Source organism: Mytilus trossulus, chromosome 3 (assembly GCF_036588685.1).
Source record: "Mytilus trossulus isolate FHL-02 chromosome 3, PNRI_Mtr1.1.1.hap1, whole genome shotgun sequence".
Taxonomy (NCBI): domain Eukaryota; kingdom Metazoa; phylum Mollusca; class Bivalvia; order Mytilida; family Mytilidae; genus Mytilus; species Mytilus trossulus.
Genome location: NC_086375.1, coordinates 79979245 through 79996631, shown reverse-complemented (window position 1 = coordinate 79996631; position 17387 = coordinate 79979245). Strand labels below are relative to the sequence as shown.

Here is a 17387-nt window from a genome sequence, read left to right as displayed (position 1 = left end):
AGGTTTCGGCTGACCCCAACCTCATTACAAGGATCAGATATGTTTCTTAGAGTTACATGATTATGTTCGTTTCTCAGATACTTAAAGCAGTATGTCAATTATATGTTGTGTTTAGAATGATTGTAAGATGTTAATTTCTGTTGGCAAGTAAAATCTGCCCTTGATCTCATTTTCATGGTTCAATTGTTAGGATTTTATTTCAGTATGTTTTGTAAATACTTGAGCAGAAGGTAAACAATATTTGGTGTATGACATGATTGTTTATATGTCTTTATATATAATCAGACCTTGATCTCATTATCATGGTTCACTTGTCAATGTTAGCATTTTTTGTTTTTGGTGTGGGTTTTCCCCAAATACTTAATGTAATAGGCTAACTATATTGGGTGTATTAGATGACTGTAAGGGGTACATGTCTGTCTGGTAGGTATACTTTTGCTTTGGCCTCTGTTCTCAGTTCATCGGTCAATGATAAGCTTTTGTTTTAGTCTGTCTTAAAATAACTATTGCAGAAGATCAATCATATTTTGTTTATGGAATGATTGTAATGTGTACATGTCCAGCTGACATAATTTATCTGACCTTGATCTCATTGTCGTGGAAACTTTGAAATATTAAATTGATATGATATGTGAAGTAAACAGTTAAAGCAAGTTTAAACGTTTAACATGTTTAATGGTACCAAACCTTCATCCTTATCTAAAACAATAGTGTAACATTACAACATAGAAATACACTCAATCAAAAGATTATGAACGTTTTTAGTTTGAGACCATTTGACAGAAAATTCTCATACAAGGTAGGATAGTTTGCATTGCATGTGATTGACTCTTCAATTTTGACTTAATCAGTTTAGTTGGAGTGATATGTTTCCAACCATTTGTTGGAGTTTTGTTCCAATTGTGATGGAAGTTGCGCTCAGGTCGTATTTCAGAAAGCTTTCATATTTAGTAGAATGTGAGCCATTATATACTTTTGTTCGAGCATAATTATGGCAGAAATGGGCGCTATAAAACCAACTTTAAATTACCATTTTCTACATTTGAAAATGTCTGTACCATGTCAGGAATATGACAGTTCTTGTCCATTCGTTTTTTATGTGTTTTGTCATTTAATTTTGCCATGTGATTATGATTTATTTTTTATAAACAACGATCCCTGTTAATTAGAGTGATTTTACTAGAGGGAATTGGAGATTGCAAGCATAGCATTTGTACAGATTCATTTTTCATGGGCGTTTTGTGTAACATTATTCAACAATTTTAGGGTGTGCTTTCTCTTTTTTTTTTTGTAAGAAAGTTTTACTTTAAAATACTTGTTATCACATTACATTGTTTTTTTAGAATGTAACGAACACAGAGAATGATGAATATAAAACATTTAGCTTATTGATGGCTGGTAACAACGGCGACGTAGAAACACTGAAAAGGTATAAATATTTCTTTATAGCTACAATCGTTACAATATCTTTGTTCTTGAATGGGAAAATGTATGCTTAAAAAAATATATAATATAGTGATATAAATACTCACTGTAAATATTTGATTTGGTAAATAGTGATAGAATTGGACAATTAAAAAAGGTAGTGTTACAAGGTTTGTAAAGCAGCCTCTTTGAACATTACACAGAACTTCTGAAGAGAATAGTGTTACCCAAAGCCTAACAGAAGCATCGAACATGCGTTCCTTCTTAAAATTTTACATCACTGCAAATATGTTTTTGTTCTCAACCCTGCACTTCACACCCTCATAAAAATGAAATAATCTGCGGCCGTCAGTACGAAGCGGTTCAATACTTAGAATCCGTTTGACTTCCATATTTGATAGGATTATTTTTTATCATAGTATTTTGTCCGTGCTGTATAGTCAGTTCGATTTACCATCAATAAGGTTATTGTGCGAGTTTGACAATTTTATTAGAAAAACGAAAACAGCTTGAAACGCAAGTGTTCTTGTTTATGTTTTCGAAGAATACTCTCAAACATGGTATGAACCTTTGCCTTTATGTTTCGTTTACCATATTGTTCCACTATTTAAATTTGACTATTTTTACAGGAGTAATAGGAATTTGATCATTTGTTTTTTTTTTTGGTGATAATTACACTATGTGAATACAAATCCCATGCACATTTGAAATCTCTCATATTTAGTTGGGTTAGTTGCCATCATGTGTTATTGATCATTTATACTTTATTGAAGAATTGAGCTTTTGACAATTTTCGGGGAATTGTATTGTCAAAACGTCAGCACTTATACAAAAATAAACAAACGTCGGGATGAGCGTAACATCGTTGCGTCATAAAGCCATAAAAAAAACTTATTCTGCATTTCTCCCTTCCAACAGTGAAACAGATGGCTAAATGCACCAAAAACGAATTTTGTTGAGCCTATAATTGTTTCATACATCTTGATTGTGCGAATTAGTTGTTGACCAATGTTTCGTTCTTGTTTTTTGCTTCATTTTTCCTCCTACTTTATAATTTATTATAAGAGGCTATGTATGTCTCGGAATCAAAGGATGTTGTGTTCAAAAAGTGTATGTCCATTTTAAAAAGAGAGGCGAAAGATACCAGAGGGACAGTGAAACTCATAGATCAAAAATAAACTAACAACGGCATGGCAAAAATGAAAAACAAAAACCAGACAAAACATAATGTACAAGACGCAATATTGAAAACTAAAGACTAAGCATCTCGAAACCATCAAATACTAGGAGTTATCTCTGGTGCTCCGGAAGAGTACGCAGATATTGCTCTACATGTATCACCCGTGTTATTGCTGGTGTTATTACAAACCCGGAAAGTAGTCTCATTCGGTAGGTCATACTCATAAAGAGAGAAGAGTATTGTAGTTACGACGTACGGAAAATATTCGAAATCATCTGTGAAACGGTTATTCCATAACAGCCAACCAACTCGTGAGGACGTTCTTAAAATTTACGAAGGAATGATTTCAACTTCACCATTTGGAACTCTGGGTTTAATAGCTTCCTTGTGAGCAGCAACCCTCTATCAAGGAAATCATGATAAGAAATACAAGCCCGAGAATATCGTATCAATTGAGAGATATATAATCCATATGTAGGCGCATAGCTGCATGGCCTCAAAATTTTTGATTTAATTTAATGTTAAGTAATCAATGTTTTATATCATTGAATTGATCATACCGGAATAACCATTGCAATCGTAGATAATGTACGAAAGTTACATAATACTCTATTCCAATTATACAAATCGGTTTTTTAAACTTCCATATCCGTTTATGGTGAAATTCATCAGTGTTTCGTGGAAATAATTCTTGTGGCATGATTTGTTTCCTTAAATTGCTGAAGTTTGAAGAATTTCAAGTCAAATTTAGTTGGCATTTTTTGTGAAGAAAAAAATCACAAAACGAGATCCTTACACCGGATGCTGGTAATCTATTGTTACTTTAAGGAACTATCGTTCCGGTTGTAGTGTCATTAGATAAATGAGTCATTAAGGCTTAATGATGCATTAAGTTATTAATGTGACATTAGTTGATGACACACTAATGAGCCGTTAAATTTAATAAAACTTTCGTACAATCGGCTGCTGAATTCCACTATATATTAAAGATAACTCAAGTTCAGCCCGGTTATATCTGCTACATCTTACTAAAGATGACAGTAAATGCAAATCTTACTTGAAAAGCTGAAATCAGCAGGAAATATTTTCTAAAACTTTTATCTTTATATTATGTCGATTTTTTTACCAGAACTAACCTAAACTTAAATCTAATTTGTACAGGTTATATGACAGTGGAGTGAGCATGAATATGCAGGATTATGATGGTAGAACAGCACTTCATTTAGCTGTGGACGAGTGGAAGGAAGATGCCATGATCTTTTTGATTGCTAAATGCAACTGCAACAGGAATATACCAGATCGGTAAATAAAAGTATTTTAATTACCTACTTAAACAATGGCTAGTGCTGTTTACGTTTTTTCAGTTATTTGTATTTAAATCATGTCGTGCATTTTATTTCAAAGTTTGCGCCAGACAAATACTGATGTGTACAATGATTTTATTTTCTTGATCAACTTTTATTATGGTTAGCTTGACAGTGTTGTTAATCCATTTTTTTTTCAATTGATATTTGCTTCGGATTTTTTTCTCCTGTATAACGGTTCTTGACTTCCACCATACAGACGTCTCTTAATAAATACAGTTTGACTCGTGACGCTATGGTTTATGCACTTTTACACGGAAAAAGTGTCATCACCTGTTTGTCCTTTGTAAAATCCTACAAATATTGGATGTTAGAGTCTCCCTTGGTAGGTTTGTAATATTTTTTCGCCTATTGATATAATGGCATGTTCAACATCAAAGGTCGCAACATGTTTGTGGTTAATCAACAGATAAATACATCATTTAGTAATCGTTATGACTTGTCTTGAATTAAGTCAGTTCGAATATTTCCGTATTTATACACCTCTCCGAAGAAGGGGGAAAACTGTGTTCCAATGTCTGTCCGTATATCCATTAATGTTAAACTTGTGTACGTAATAAGATATTTTTTAATCTTCGTAAAATAAAATTATATTGCGCACAGAGATGGATCATACGTGAGTGAAAAGAACGTTTTAGGTTTTAGAGCCGTTTAATAAAATGATCAAGTAAAAAAATAGGACTGATTTGTTTTCAGCGATCAAATCAAACAAATAAATTATATATATGTATGAGGAGAACTAATTTTACATAGTAAATAATCATTCAATTCAAAATATTAGAAATAAATAAAACAATGAAATGTTATGCACAGTTGAGAAACATTTAAAACATAAATCGAATCAAAGTCTGGAAATTCAAAAGTTGAAGATATAACATCTAGACTGTATTTGGAAATAGTTCATGGTTCAAAAATATTTTGTAAGTGCATTGTAAAATGGTCGACAAGTTTTGCCTTTGTCTCCTTGTCGCCCTTTTTTAAGGTGCAATTTTAATTGGATGTTCGGAAGGCATAGAACGTGACTCCTTTTGTTTAATATTGTTTTGTGCCGAGACAACCTCACCTAGTAATGATATGAATTTAATCTAAATACTAAAATTGTGACCAAATTAGAAAGAAACTACCCGGCAAAGATCTGTTTTATTATTACTATTCCCTAAAACTTAATACTTAACATGGCTTTGCTTATTATGGGCTTCAAATTTTTGCATTTTTATAGCATATGTTTTGAAAACTATAAAGCTATATTTGAGCTATGTTAAAAGTGAAAACTCCAATAAAAAAAAACTATCGACATGCCAGGATCTACTCAATGATTTTGACAACACGTTGCGGAGTGATTGCCCCTTATATAAAGATTTTTTTCTCGCAGTGCTGACTTTTATTCTAAAATAAAGCTAATGAAGATAGGGTATGGAAATTGCATGAATAAAGAACGACACAAAGATCAACTTAAGAATGTGTATATAAAATCATCAATTAGTAATTGAACGCTTCTTTTTGTAAATTCATTTGGGTGTAAAAGCGTTGACCGAAGTACATTTTGTATGTAACGCGGAAGCGCTTCATTCTTACAATGTGCACACGGTCAACGTTTTTGCAACCATATGAAGCTACAAAAAGAGGCATTCAATACTTATAATTACATTTTTTAGCTATGATTATGAAATCACGATTTTTATTTTTGTTTTATTTAATTCACCTATGCACTTTATTGTGGGACCACGTGTTATCATGAATGAAAAGTTGTATTGAGTAATGCAATTGCTTATGAAAAAACACGTGATGTGCAGTTAGCCAATCACAATAAAGTATTATAATGAAACATACATTTTATGTAGTTATTAGCCTATTGCATTCTTTACAAGTATGTCTGTGCAACTTGTTATCATCATATTCGTTCCAAAATCAGTTTTCAATTTAGTGAAACGTGTTCTCATTTACATTTTATTAATTTTGGACGTCATTTCAATGTTCAACTAGATATGGCCATACGGCAGATAGTAGTATGATTAAAGATCAGAAACGTCTGAAAATATTTGAAGAAAAGTACAAGAAAATTGATGGGGAGCAAACAACTGTGGTAAGTGATTGTTATATTTTTAAATTGTTTCTCCTCTTATAAGTTTTTGTGTTGGCATTTTTAAGTATAAACAAAAATATCGAACTCCAAGGTAAAATCACAAAGTGGAATTTCATTAAAACTGACAAACTCAAATCTTGGAATGTATTTGCCAACGAAACAAATGAAAATCACCTTTCTTTTGGTTGTATGAAGTTATGACAGTTTTTAATATTTCAAAATGTTATCATTTCAAAATTGATATCGACTCGTTTGTCGAAGATACACTTCAAACTTTTCTGATTTGGTCCTATTAATATATCCTCCTAACTTTAAGTTAATGCTTCCTCTGTATCATTTCTAGGCATTTACTTCGAATTTGACGACATCAGTCATCTCTGTACCAGAATTTATAAATAACGAGACGGTTTCGTTAATGAAATTATCAATTTTCATCACCTTAGCATATGATACGTACGAGTTTGCAGCTGCTCTTCAGTCTTTGGAAAAATTTATCGATGTCTTCGCAAAAATTTAAAGAGCCAGCTTATTGTCAAATAGATATAGGAAGATGTGGTGGGAGTGCCAATGAGACAACTCTCCATCCAAATCACAATTTAAAAAAAAGTAAATCATTATAGGTCAATATACGGCCTTCAACACGGAGCCTTGGCTCACACCAAACAACAAGCTGTAAAGGGCACCAAAATTACTAGTGTAAAACCATTTAAATCGGAAAGACCGTCTAGTAATCCTTACTATAATAAAATTAACGGTACCAATTGTCTTGCACCAGATGCGCATTTCGACAATTCATGTCTGTTCAGTGATGCTCGTGGCCAAAATATTTGAAATCCAAAGCTTACATAAATGATGAAGAGCTATAATCCAAAAGGTCCAAAAAGTAAAGCCAAATCCGTGAAAGGAATCAGAGCTTTGCATGAGGGAGATACATTCCTTAATTTATAATAAGTATAGATTATTACATGGCATTTTTCATATCAAACCCTTTATCGGCCCTAGGTTGTGATATCAGCCCAAGTGCCGTAGGCTCGAGGGCTGATATCATGAACGAGGGCCGATAAAGGGTCAGATATGAAAAATGACATGTAATTATCTTTTTATCATATACTTCAGCAGAAGATATACAGACAAGAACTATTAAAATTTAATTTTGTTTGTCTTTGCACTTTCAGAAAATATTTACAGACAACCAAAACAAATTCTTTACTTTAATTGTTTTATTGATAAAAAAAAAAAAAAAATGTTTTTTTTTATGTTCTTTAATAATATTGTCACCTCATTTATGTCTTTCAAAACAATTTTAACTTAATTCATTTTTGCTCCTCAACTATTTTGGGAAAAGTCTTATCACTCAGTGCCGTTTTCCGCGTTCTGTTGTTTCAATCAAATTTCCGGAAATGCACGAAGTTGCATGTGATAAACGTCACGGAAATTAACGGAAAGGCATGTGATAACCTTCCGGAAGCAGTCAATAAAGGTACCTTTATCAGCCCGCTATGGAAATTCTTAAGAATCTGGTCAATAAACCTAGTAATCCTTTCATAGCCTTTTGATATTTTCAAATGTTATTGAACTGTAAAATTTTAGTGATATTTTATACAAGTATATGATAAGTTCTAATATTTCGTAACAACAAATTTAAATAACACAAAAAATCCGTAATTTCATGCCAGTACCGAAGTACTGGCTACTGGGCTGGTGATACCCTCGGGGACTTATAGTCCACCAGCAGAGGCATCGACCTAGTGATAGTAATAAAATTAACGGTACCAATTTAAACGTTATTCAGAAAGTACCAAGACCTTGTTGATAAATAGTCAATGTTTATTCCACAAATAATACTATATAGTCTTTAGTTACGATTATAGGTGCTGTAGTAGTGTATCTTTTATTATTGTATTCGAGATTTTGTGTTTCTTTTGGAAGTACGACTTTTGAAATATGATTTTGCATTTTTGTATCTCGCCATCAGATTATTATCAACTTTTAGACACTAGCATTCCCGGTGCAGGTCAATCCTGATGTTCAATTCAGATACAAATGTTTTTTACAGTGTTGTATTTATATTGTGTTAACTTTTACTCTATCGAGAAAGTGTATACTACATATATATAATATATTATCTAAATTGATGAAAGCAATACCAAAAACCGTGGTTGCAAGAACTAACTAAAGATTTTTGTAAAAGATATATAAAATTTATGAAAAATGGTTAAAAATTGACTTTAAAGGGCAATAACTCCTTAGGAGGTCAACTGACCATTTTGGTCATGTTGATCTATTTGTAAATCTTACTTTGCTGAACATTATTGCTGTTTACAGTTTATCTCCATCTAAAATAATATTCAAGATAATAACCAAAAACAGCAAAATTTCCCTAATATTACCAATTCAGGGGCAGCAACCCAACAATGGATTGTCCGATTCATCTGCTACGCGATTGAATGATTTTGACGTTTGTGGTTCAACGTATATAGTTATTCATAATAGGAATATATCATAATGACATATAATAGACCAAAATAATATTGACGGGATCTTTTAAAGTACAGAGTCACTTAATAAGAACAAAAGAAATACAAAGAGTTGCATATACAAAACAAATCAAAAAATGAAAGCTAATACAATATATAAATTGTTACAGCATTAATTATTAACTTAAACTTACACTTTATACTGTATACAAAGGATATTATATATCCGAGCTATAAAAACAAAACAAGTTAATGTGTTTGAATTTGTTCCACATTACGAAATATTGATAAATAATATAATTTTAAATGTAACGCGTCTTCTGATTAGCTGACAGTGTTTTGTCTATCAAGTCACATTGAAAACTTCCACAATTTGGTTGCAGAAAAAAATAAGTTATTTCTTGAGCTAGAATTTATAATATATCATATTATCTTCTTTTGATTCAGTTGTTAATTATTATAAGCTAGTTATTATATATATTGTATATTTTCTAACCTTACCTATGATATGTTATATTCTAACAGAAACGAGGCCGGGCTGAGGAACTGGTACCTTATGTATCTCTAACAAATGTACAAATATTGATAAATTAAAACAAATAAAAAGTAAATGGAAATAAGAGTTCAACTTGTCACGTGAATGTTAATATTTGAGTCAAGAGTAATAGAATGATAAAAGTACTGTTATGTCGATTTTTTTTATTATTTGTTTAATCATTGTTTATTTATTGTAGAAACGCCAGGTTTCTGATGAAGATAAATCAAACGATGCAGAAAGGTAATACAAGGAAATTACAAAATGACGTTTTATTATCAACTTTTAAGTAGTGGTCTATCATTACTAAATTTGGAAAATAAAAGCAGAAATTCATAATCAATACAAGATTCACAAATATGTCAATATGAGCGAAAACAATCGTGAGTGCTTTAAAGGGTATCAATACCGAAAATTAATCTCGGTTATTTATCCTTCAACTTTTAACACATATTCAACTCCCATATGAATTTCGTAACACGAAAAGAAAAAAATACTTCCATTATTAACTTTTTTACGTCTGTTTACGGGACGTAATATGATACACCGCTGTACATCCGTCTGTCCGTCCGTTGTCAATATGTCAGACAATAACTCAAAAACGATTTTATGAATTTTCATGAAACTGTGTAGAATTGTTTATATCTTTTGACGTAAGTTCCTTTTCATTTTTTATAAATTTTAGACTTTACGCTTCAGAGCTACGGGTTTTTTAATTATTAAAAAAGAGATAATCTAGTTTTCGGATAATAATTCAAGAATGTTTTAAGTAGTTTTCGTGAAACTGTCGTGAATTGCTTATATCTATTGACAAATGCTCCTTTTTGATTTTTTATAAATTCAGGACTTTACGTTCCTTAGGATTTTATTGATAAAAAAGAAAGATTTGTATATTTTAAAACAATAAATCATGAGGGATCAAGCAATTACATGATTTTTCGGTGACTGGTTAAATTTTTTTAAGATAACATCCCTTTATTTTTGTATATTTCTGGTATGACATCGAGGTGCATGTCACACGTTGATTGACAACTAGAAGACCAGACTGCTTATGTTATGCGTATTCAACGCATGTTCTCTCAACGAAGCTTTTCAACAGCATCTGCTTCTGTATATTTGTACATCAAGGCTGTATTTTTTTGTTCATTAATACATGTGTATCCCATTTCCGAAAAAGGTAGTCAGAAACGACAAAAGATATGCATTCTCAATAAACTCATCATAGATACCATATTTAAATTTTGTACTTACGACAGACGCGCGTGTCGTCTATAAAAGACTCATCAGTGACGCTCGAATCCAAAAAAGTTAAAAAGGCCAAACAAAGAAAGAAGTTGATGAGCATTGAGGACCAAACATCCTAAAAGTTTTTAGACAGCTTAGGTAATCTATTCCTGAGGTAGAAAAGCCTTAGTATTTCAAAAAATCAAACGTTTTGTTAACAGTTAATTATTAAAGACGATCATTTAAATGATAATTCATGTCAGCACAGAAGTGCTGACTACTGGCCTAGTCATATTCTAGGGGAATCAAAACTCCACCAGCAGTAGCATCGACATAGTTGTAGATTAACTCATCATATAAACCAGGATAAAATTTTGTATTTACAAAATATGTAACTTGAAATGGCTTTGGTTTCCAATTTTTAGCCTTTTTATAGTTAATGTTTTGATAACTCGAAGAGTTTGACAACACTTTTTGGGAATTTATTGGCCCTAAAATAAACATTTCATAGTTTGGACTGGTTTTTTTTAGAAGCCATGTTCAATATGGAAATTGCATCAATGAACAAACAACAAAGTGCACATATAGTATGTGTATATAAAATTCTAGCTGATTGACATTTTCCAAAGTAAGGTTGTGCCTCTTGTTATATAAATCATTTATCCAAAATCAATTTTAATCATGAAACGTCTTCCATATATATATATATTTAATTTTGAACGTGATTTCAACGTTAAACTAGATATGAACATGGAGCAGATATGGATCAGACACGTCTGAAAGAAAGGTTCACGGAAAGGGACGAGGAGCAAACAACAGTGGTAAGTGATTATTCTATTTCGAAATTCTAACTTCTCTTAGTTTATGTGTATATTTATAAATCCAAATGCTATTAAAAAAACGAACTTCGAGGTAAATAAAAACGGGAAAGTCCATAAAAACTGTTAAACTCATATTGTAGTCTGTATTACCAAATGGAACGAATGGATATCAAGTATTTTTTTCTTGTACGACACTTGTAAATATTTCCGTTACATTGACGAAATGGGGTGAGCACAACGCATAATAGGTTAATACGACACTAATTTGGATCTACCAGCCAACACTCGGTCAAAATACATACCAGATGTACAACTAACTTACGACTTATAAAATTAAACAAACGTACAAATAAGTCTAAAAGATGCACATATGGACCATCTGCACTAGGAACTTCAATAGTTATAAATGCCGATTGTCCAATGCATTTATACCGAGACAATTCAAGAGTCATACACTAAAATAGTATTGTAAATAGACCTATTTAAAACTTCAGCACTAATGATCACCTTGAATAACTTGTAAAATAAAGCACATGATTTTTACTTATTGGGTATTGCAACTTTCTTATAAATAAAGGCACCAGTAGTATACCGCTGTTTTGAAAGTCATAAATCTATTGAGAAAACTAATCTGGGATACGAACTAAAACCGAGGGAACAAATCAACTTTTAGAGGAAAACAACGAAACAACAGAAACACTAAAGTGCAACAAAAGACCAAACTACAACAGTTTTGTCATCGGCTCCTTTACAAAACAAAAAACAGTTATACCATCATTCATATTTCAGCTATAAAACGGAAACTCAATTTATGAATAAACATGTAAAACTTGTGGCATTCAGTATGTGGGAGAAATAATGGATTAATTTAATGTTCGGCATAATATTATCCACCGTTTATGTTCTCTCACAAGACATCTTCACTCAAAGAAACATCCTTTAAATAACCTTTCTTTCTGATGCAGGATCTCTTCGTAATCTCAATATATAGATATTCTGATTCGCATTTGTATTGAAATTTTGATGTATTTCGGGGCTGGAAATTCTGCGGGGATTATGTGATACTTGGTTTGTAATGTTAATGTTGTATTATATGTAGTTCCGGGTTAATTTCTTTGTACTTTTCTTATTTCTGTAGTAAGCTCTTCTTTCTATATCCGTTATCAAACTGTGTGGTTTCTTCAGAAACTGAGAAATTACCGATATTTTCTTCGTATTCTTCGAGCCAAAGCTGTTTCTATTTCCAGATTTGTACAGATTTAGTTTTTTCTTTTTTACATTCAGATCTTCATAAATTGTTTATACTTTCTGTGATCTCGGCGTTAAACTTTTAAATAAAAGATTTGTACATTTCTCTTTCGATTTTTTTTTGTTATGTTCATATCTGTTAGCTTTATTTTTCAACAATTAAATTTCAGCCTCAAAATTACGAATATCACTCTCTTAGACAATACCAACGTCATTTTTGTGTTCTCCGGGATTGTTTTTTTTAACTTCTTTTGAATATATGGCATTTCTTTTCCCCGATCAGGTTTCTTAATAATACAAATTTTTTTTTACTTTTAAGAAAGTTCCAAATATTTTTTTTCTCTCATTTTATTTTTGTTTCCATAGTCAGATAAGGGATTTTCAAACACTCTACACATTTTGTGAATAATTTATCATAAGTTCTTGTGAGTTGACGGCTTGCTGCTCATCAACAATGTTGAAAGATATTTTCAATTCTCGTTTAACAGTGTCAAGGTTTTTAAATTCATCTCTATTTTGTGTCTTTGATATTTATCAGCTCTCTTCAATTTTTATGAATTCTTGAAATGATGTAGTTTCCGTATTAATGATGATCTTCAATTGTTCGAATCCCAACTTGCAAGTATTCTCATTTCCAATACATACGAAAATAGACAATTAAATAAATAAGAATCCTTATGCTGGTACCATATAAGAAAACTTATGAACGATAAGAATGATTCCAATTCATCACTTTTACTAGCACTGTCACTGCTGATATATGTATATATATTATTTGCCTAAATAACAGTCCAACGATGTTAAATCTGTTATCTTGCGATAGCAAGTTTTTGTTCTTCACTACCCGGGGTTCGAACTAATGCTCCTGAGATATCGTAGTTCCAAGTCGCCTTGTACTATGCCTGGACCACTATACCACCTAGGCTCGACAAAGTGTTACCTTTCCTCGTCAGTTTTTATTTAGCGTCATAACACAGTATGTGGTTTATAAGGCATGAAGAGATATATGATTAAATACATAAACATGACAAGCATAAAAGAGAAAACTCATTGATTGACAACTGTAAGCCCAGACTGCTCATTTCATGTTTCAATGCATGATCTTTAAATGAAAGTGGCCAACCTGCATCTGTTTCTAATACATCAAGACTGTAATTGTGTGTCATGCATATATACAATATCCTGTAATATTATCTAGTCTTTTTAGCTCACCTGGCCCGAAGGGCCAAGTGAGCTTTTCTCATCACTTTGCGTCCGGCGTCTGTCGTCGTCCGTCGTCGTCCGTCGTCGTCGTCCTGCGTCCGGCGTTAACTTTTACAAAAATCTTCTCCTCTGAAACTACTAGGCCAAATTAAACCAAACTTGGCCACAATCATCATTGGGGTATCTAGTTTAAAAATTGTGTCCGGTGACCCGGTCAACCAACCAAGATGGCCGCCATGGCTAAAAATAGAACATAGGGGTAAAATGCAGTTTTTGGCTTATTACTCAAAAACCAAAGCATTTAGAGCAATTCTGACATGGGGTAAAATTGTTTATCAGGCCAAGATCTATCTGCCCCGAAAATTTCAGATGAATCGAACAACCTGTTGTTGGGTTGCTACCCCTAAATTGGTAATTTTAAGAAAATTTTGCTGTTTTTGGTTATTATCTTGAAAAATATTATAGATAGAGATAAACTGTAAACAGCAATAATGTTCAGCAAAATAAGATTTACAAATAAGTCAACATGACCGAAAAGGTCAAATGACCCCTTCAGGAGTTATTGCCCTTTATAGTCAATTTTTAACCATTTTTCGTAAATCTTAGTTATCTTTTACAAAAATCTTCTCCTCTGAAACTACTGCGCCATATTAAACTAAACTTGGCCACAATCATCATTGGGGTATCTAGTTTAAAAATTGTGTCCGTTGACCTGGTCAACCTACCAAGATGGCTGCCATGGCTAAAAATAGAACATGGGATAAAATGCAGTTTTTGGCTTATAACTCAAAAACAAAAGCATTAAGAGCAAAACTGGCATGGGTTAAATTGTTTATCAGGTCAAGATCTATCTGCCCTGAAAATTTCAGACGAATCGATAGTCAATTTTTAACAATTTTCATAAAATTTGTAAATTTTTACTAACACTTTCAACTGAAACTACTGGGCCAATCATTATAGATGGGGATATATGTACGCAGCAAGAATGTTCAGTAAAGTTAGATCTACAAACATATCACCATCACCAAAACACAATTTTGTCACGAATCCATCTTTGTCCTTTGTTGAATATTCACATATACAAATGTACCAAGGTGAGCGACACAGGCTCTTTAGAGCCTCTAGTTTTTCTTCTCGTCAATGATATATCACTGAATCCTGAGAATCTTAGAATTTGTTACCATCTTGATCATCCCATTGGATGCTATTAATTAGAAAAATGTGCCATTTCGATGCACCTAACTTGATCTATGGTTTAAATGACGTTTGTTATTATATTTCTTGTTATCTGTTTGTTTGTGTTTTGTTTTGTGGGAGGTTTAATGTGTTTATTGTTGTTAGGCAAGTCTTTATCATATGTTTCTTTGTGTTGTTTTTTATTTGACAAGACAAAAAATCCAAGTTGGAGATTTTCCCCCATTTTCACGGTCCACTGAACATTGAAAATGATAGTGCGGAGTGGGCATCTGTGTACTGGAGACACATTTTTGTTTCTTATGGATTGATATACATTTGTCATGTCGGGGCCTTTTATAACTTGTTATTCGAATTGGGTTTTGATGTTTGTTTGAAGTTGTTCGGCGTCATATGATTGCTTGCTTCAATGAGATTGGGTTTCTTGTAGTGAGTTGTCTGATTGGCAGTCACACCACGTTCTTATTTTATAATAAATAATTTGAATTTTCTTAACTTAAACATGTGTATGAATATATGAAGTCAATAGAATGATGAAAGTGCTTTTATGTCGATTTGCTTAACATATTATTCATTCCTTGTAGAAACGCTTGTGTTCTGACGAAGATAAAACAGATAATGTAAAAAGGTATTACGATAATATAAAACGACAATTTTTCACCAATTTTCGAGTTGTTGCCTTATTTCTAAATTTAAAAAATGAAGGCTGAAAGTAAAAACACCACATTTAACAACAAAACATGATCAACATATATGTCAATATCTGCGACGACACAATTTGCTGACTCATGATAGGCTTGAGTACTTTTCAGAGCTTATGATAATGTTATTTATCATTAAAAAGTTTTAATACAGTAAACCTTCATGTGCACTTTCGAAACAAGCGAAGAAAACATATGTGCATGATCTAAATGTTGGTATACATGTATGACGGTTTGAACGTGACATAATTGAAGAATAACACCAGTTATCAAACGTTTATACCGTGCCAACAAAAAATTGCGGACTTTCAAACGGAATGAGAAATTTTCATGAAGTTTTTGTCGAGCCTGCAACTTTTGTTGCAGAAAGCTCGACATAGGGATAGTGTTCCGGCGGCGGCGGTGGCGGCTACGGCGGTGGCGGTGTTAGCTCACTTCTTAAAAGGTTTATATTTTAGAAGGTGAAAGACCTGGATGGTTCATACTTTGTATATAGATGCCTCATGTTACGAAGTTTCCATCAGTCACATGTCCAATGTCCTTGACCTCATTTTCATGGTTCAGTGACCACTTGAAATAAAAGTTCAGAATTTTTGTAATGTTGAATTCTCTCTTATTATAAGTAATAGGATAACTATATTTGGTATGTGCGTACCTTGCAAGGTCCTCATGCCCGTCAGACAATTTTCACTTGACCTCGACCTCATTTCTTGGATCAGTGAACAAGGTTAAGTTTTGGTGGTCAAGTCCATATCTCAGATACTATAAGCAATAGGGCTAGTATAGTTGGTGTATGGAAGGACTGTAAGGTGTACATGTCCAACTGACAGGTGTCACCTGACCTTGACCTCATTTTCATGGTTCAATGGTTATAGTTAAGTTTTTGTGTTTTGGTCTGTTTTTCTCATACTTTATGCAAAAGATCTACTGTATTTGTTGTATGGAATGATTGTAAGGTATACATGTCTAGCGGGTAGATGTCATCTGACCTTGACCTCATTTTCATGGTTCAGTGGTTAAAGTTAATTTTTCAAGTTTTAGTCTTTTTATCTAATATTATATGCCAAAGGTCAACTATATTTGGTGAATTGAAATATATTATGATCTTAATGTCAGTCCCGCAGGTTTTATTTGACCATGACCTCAATTTCAAGGTTCATTGCACAGTGTGAAGTTTTTTGTGTTTTGGTCTATTTTTCTAAAACTTTAAGTAATAGGTCAACTTTATTTGTTGTATGGAAGCATTGTTAGCTGTACATGTCTGCCTGGCATGGTTCATCTGACCTTGACCTCATTTTCATGGTTCATTGGTCTTTGTTTAGCTATCTTGGTTAATGTTAAGTTTATGTGACAGTTATAATAAAGCTTTATACTTAGGACTATCAACATAATATCAATGATTTGTAAAGAAGGCGAGACAGTTCAGTGTGTGCACTCTTGTTTATGAAGTAATCGGGTGGTTATAGCCTTAAGTAAATAGTTACCAAAAAATAAAATGGTAAAAAATTCAAGACTCTGAGGAAAATTCCAAACAGTAAGTACGTAATCATATGGCAAAATGAAAAGTATATAAACACATTCACAAGTTCTATCTGACTTAAAAACATCGCACGCCAGACGCGCGATTTATCTTCAAAAAAGTCAACAGGGATGCTCGAAAAAAAAAGCAAATAAAGTACAAAGTTGAAGTTAATTGCGGACCCAGACTTCCCAAACGGTTTGCCAAATACAGCTTAATCTTTTCATATAACAGGAACTGTATTGGAGCAACAGTTGTGTTTAAATAGAAAATTCGATTAATCTTAGATATTTTAAGATATTTTTCTTGAAATAACAAGGATAGGAGGAACGATAAACGTCATCTATCAAGAAAAACTATTTAATCTAAAAAATACATATTGTATTTAAATATCGTGAAAACTGCTTATAGTT

The 17387-nt window shown here is 32.4% G+C and overlaps 1 protein-coding gene across 1 annotated transcript in view; it reads left to right on the top strand.

Moving 5' to 3' along the window:
* Positions 1 to 17387, top strand: part of LOC134712570 (alpha-latrocrustotoxin-Lt1a-like) — an 83648-nt gene that overhangs the window by 49872 nt on the left and 16389 nt on the right. Inside the window, exons 20-25 of the mRNA XM_063574269.1 lie at positions 1344 to 1429; positions 3767 to 3907; positions 5953 to 6052; positions 9264 to 9307; positions 11031 to 11109; positions 15339 to 15382. Coding sequence (XP_063430339.1) covers positions 1344 to 1429; positions 3767 to 3907; positions 5953 to 6052; positions 9264 to 9307; positions 11031 to 11109; positions 15339 to 15382 — 494 coding nt within the window. The remainder of the gene's footprint in view (positions 1 to 1343; positions 1430 to 3766; positions 3908 to 5952; positions 6053 to 9263; positions 9308 to 11030; positions 11110 to 15338; positions 15383 to 17387) is intronic.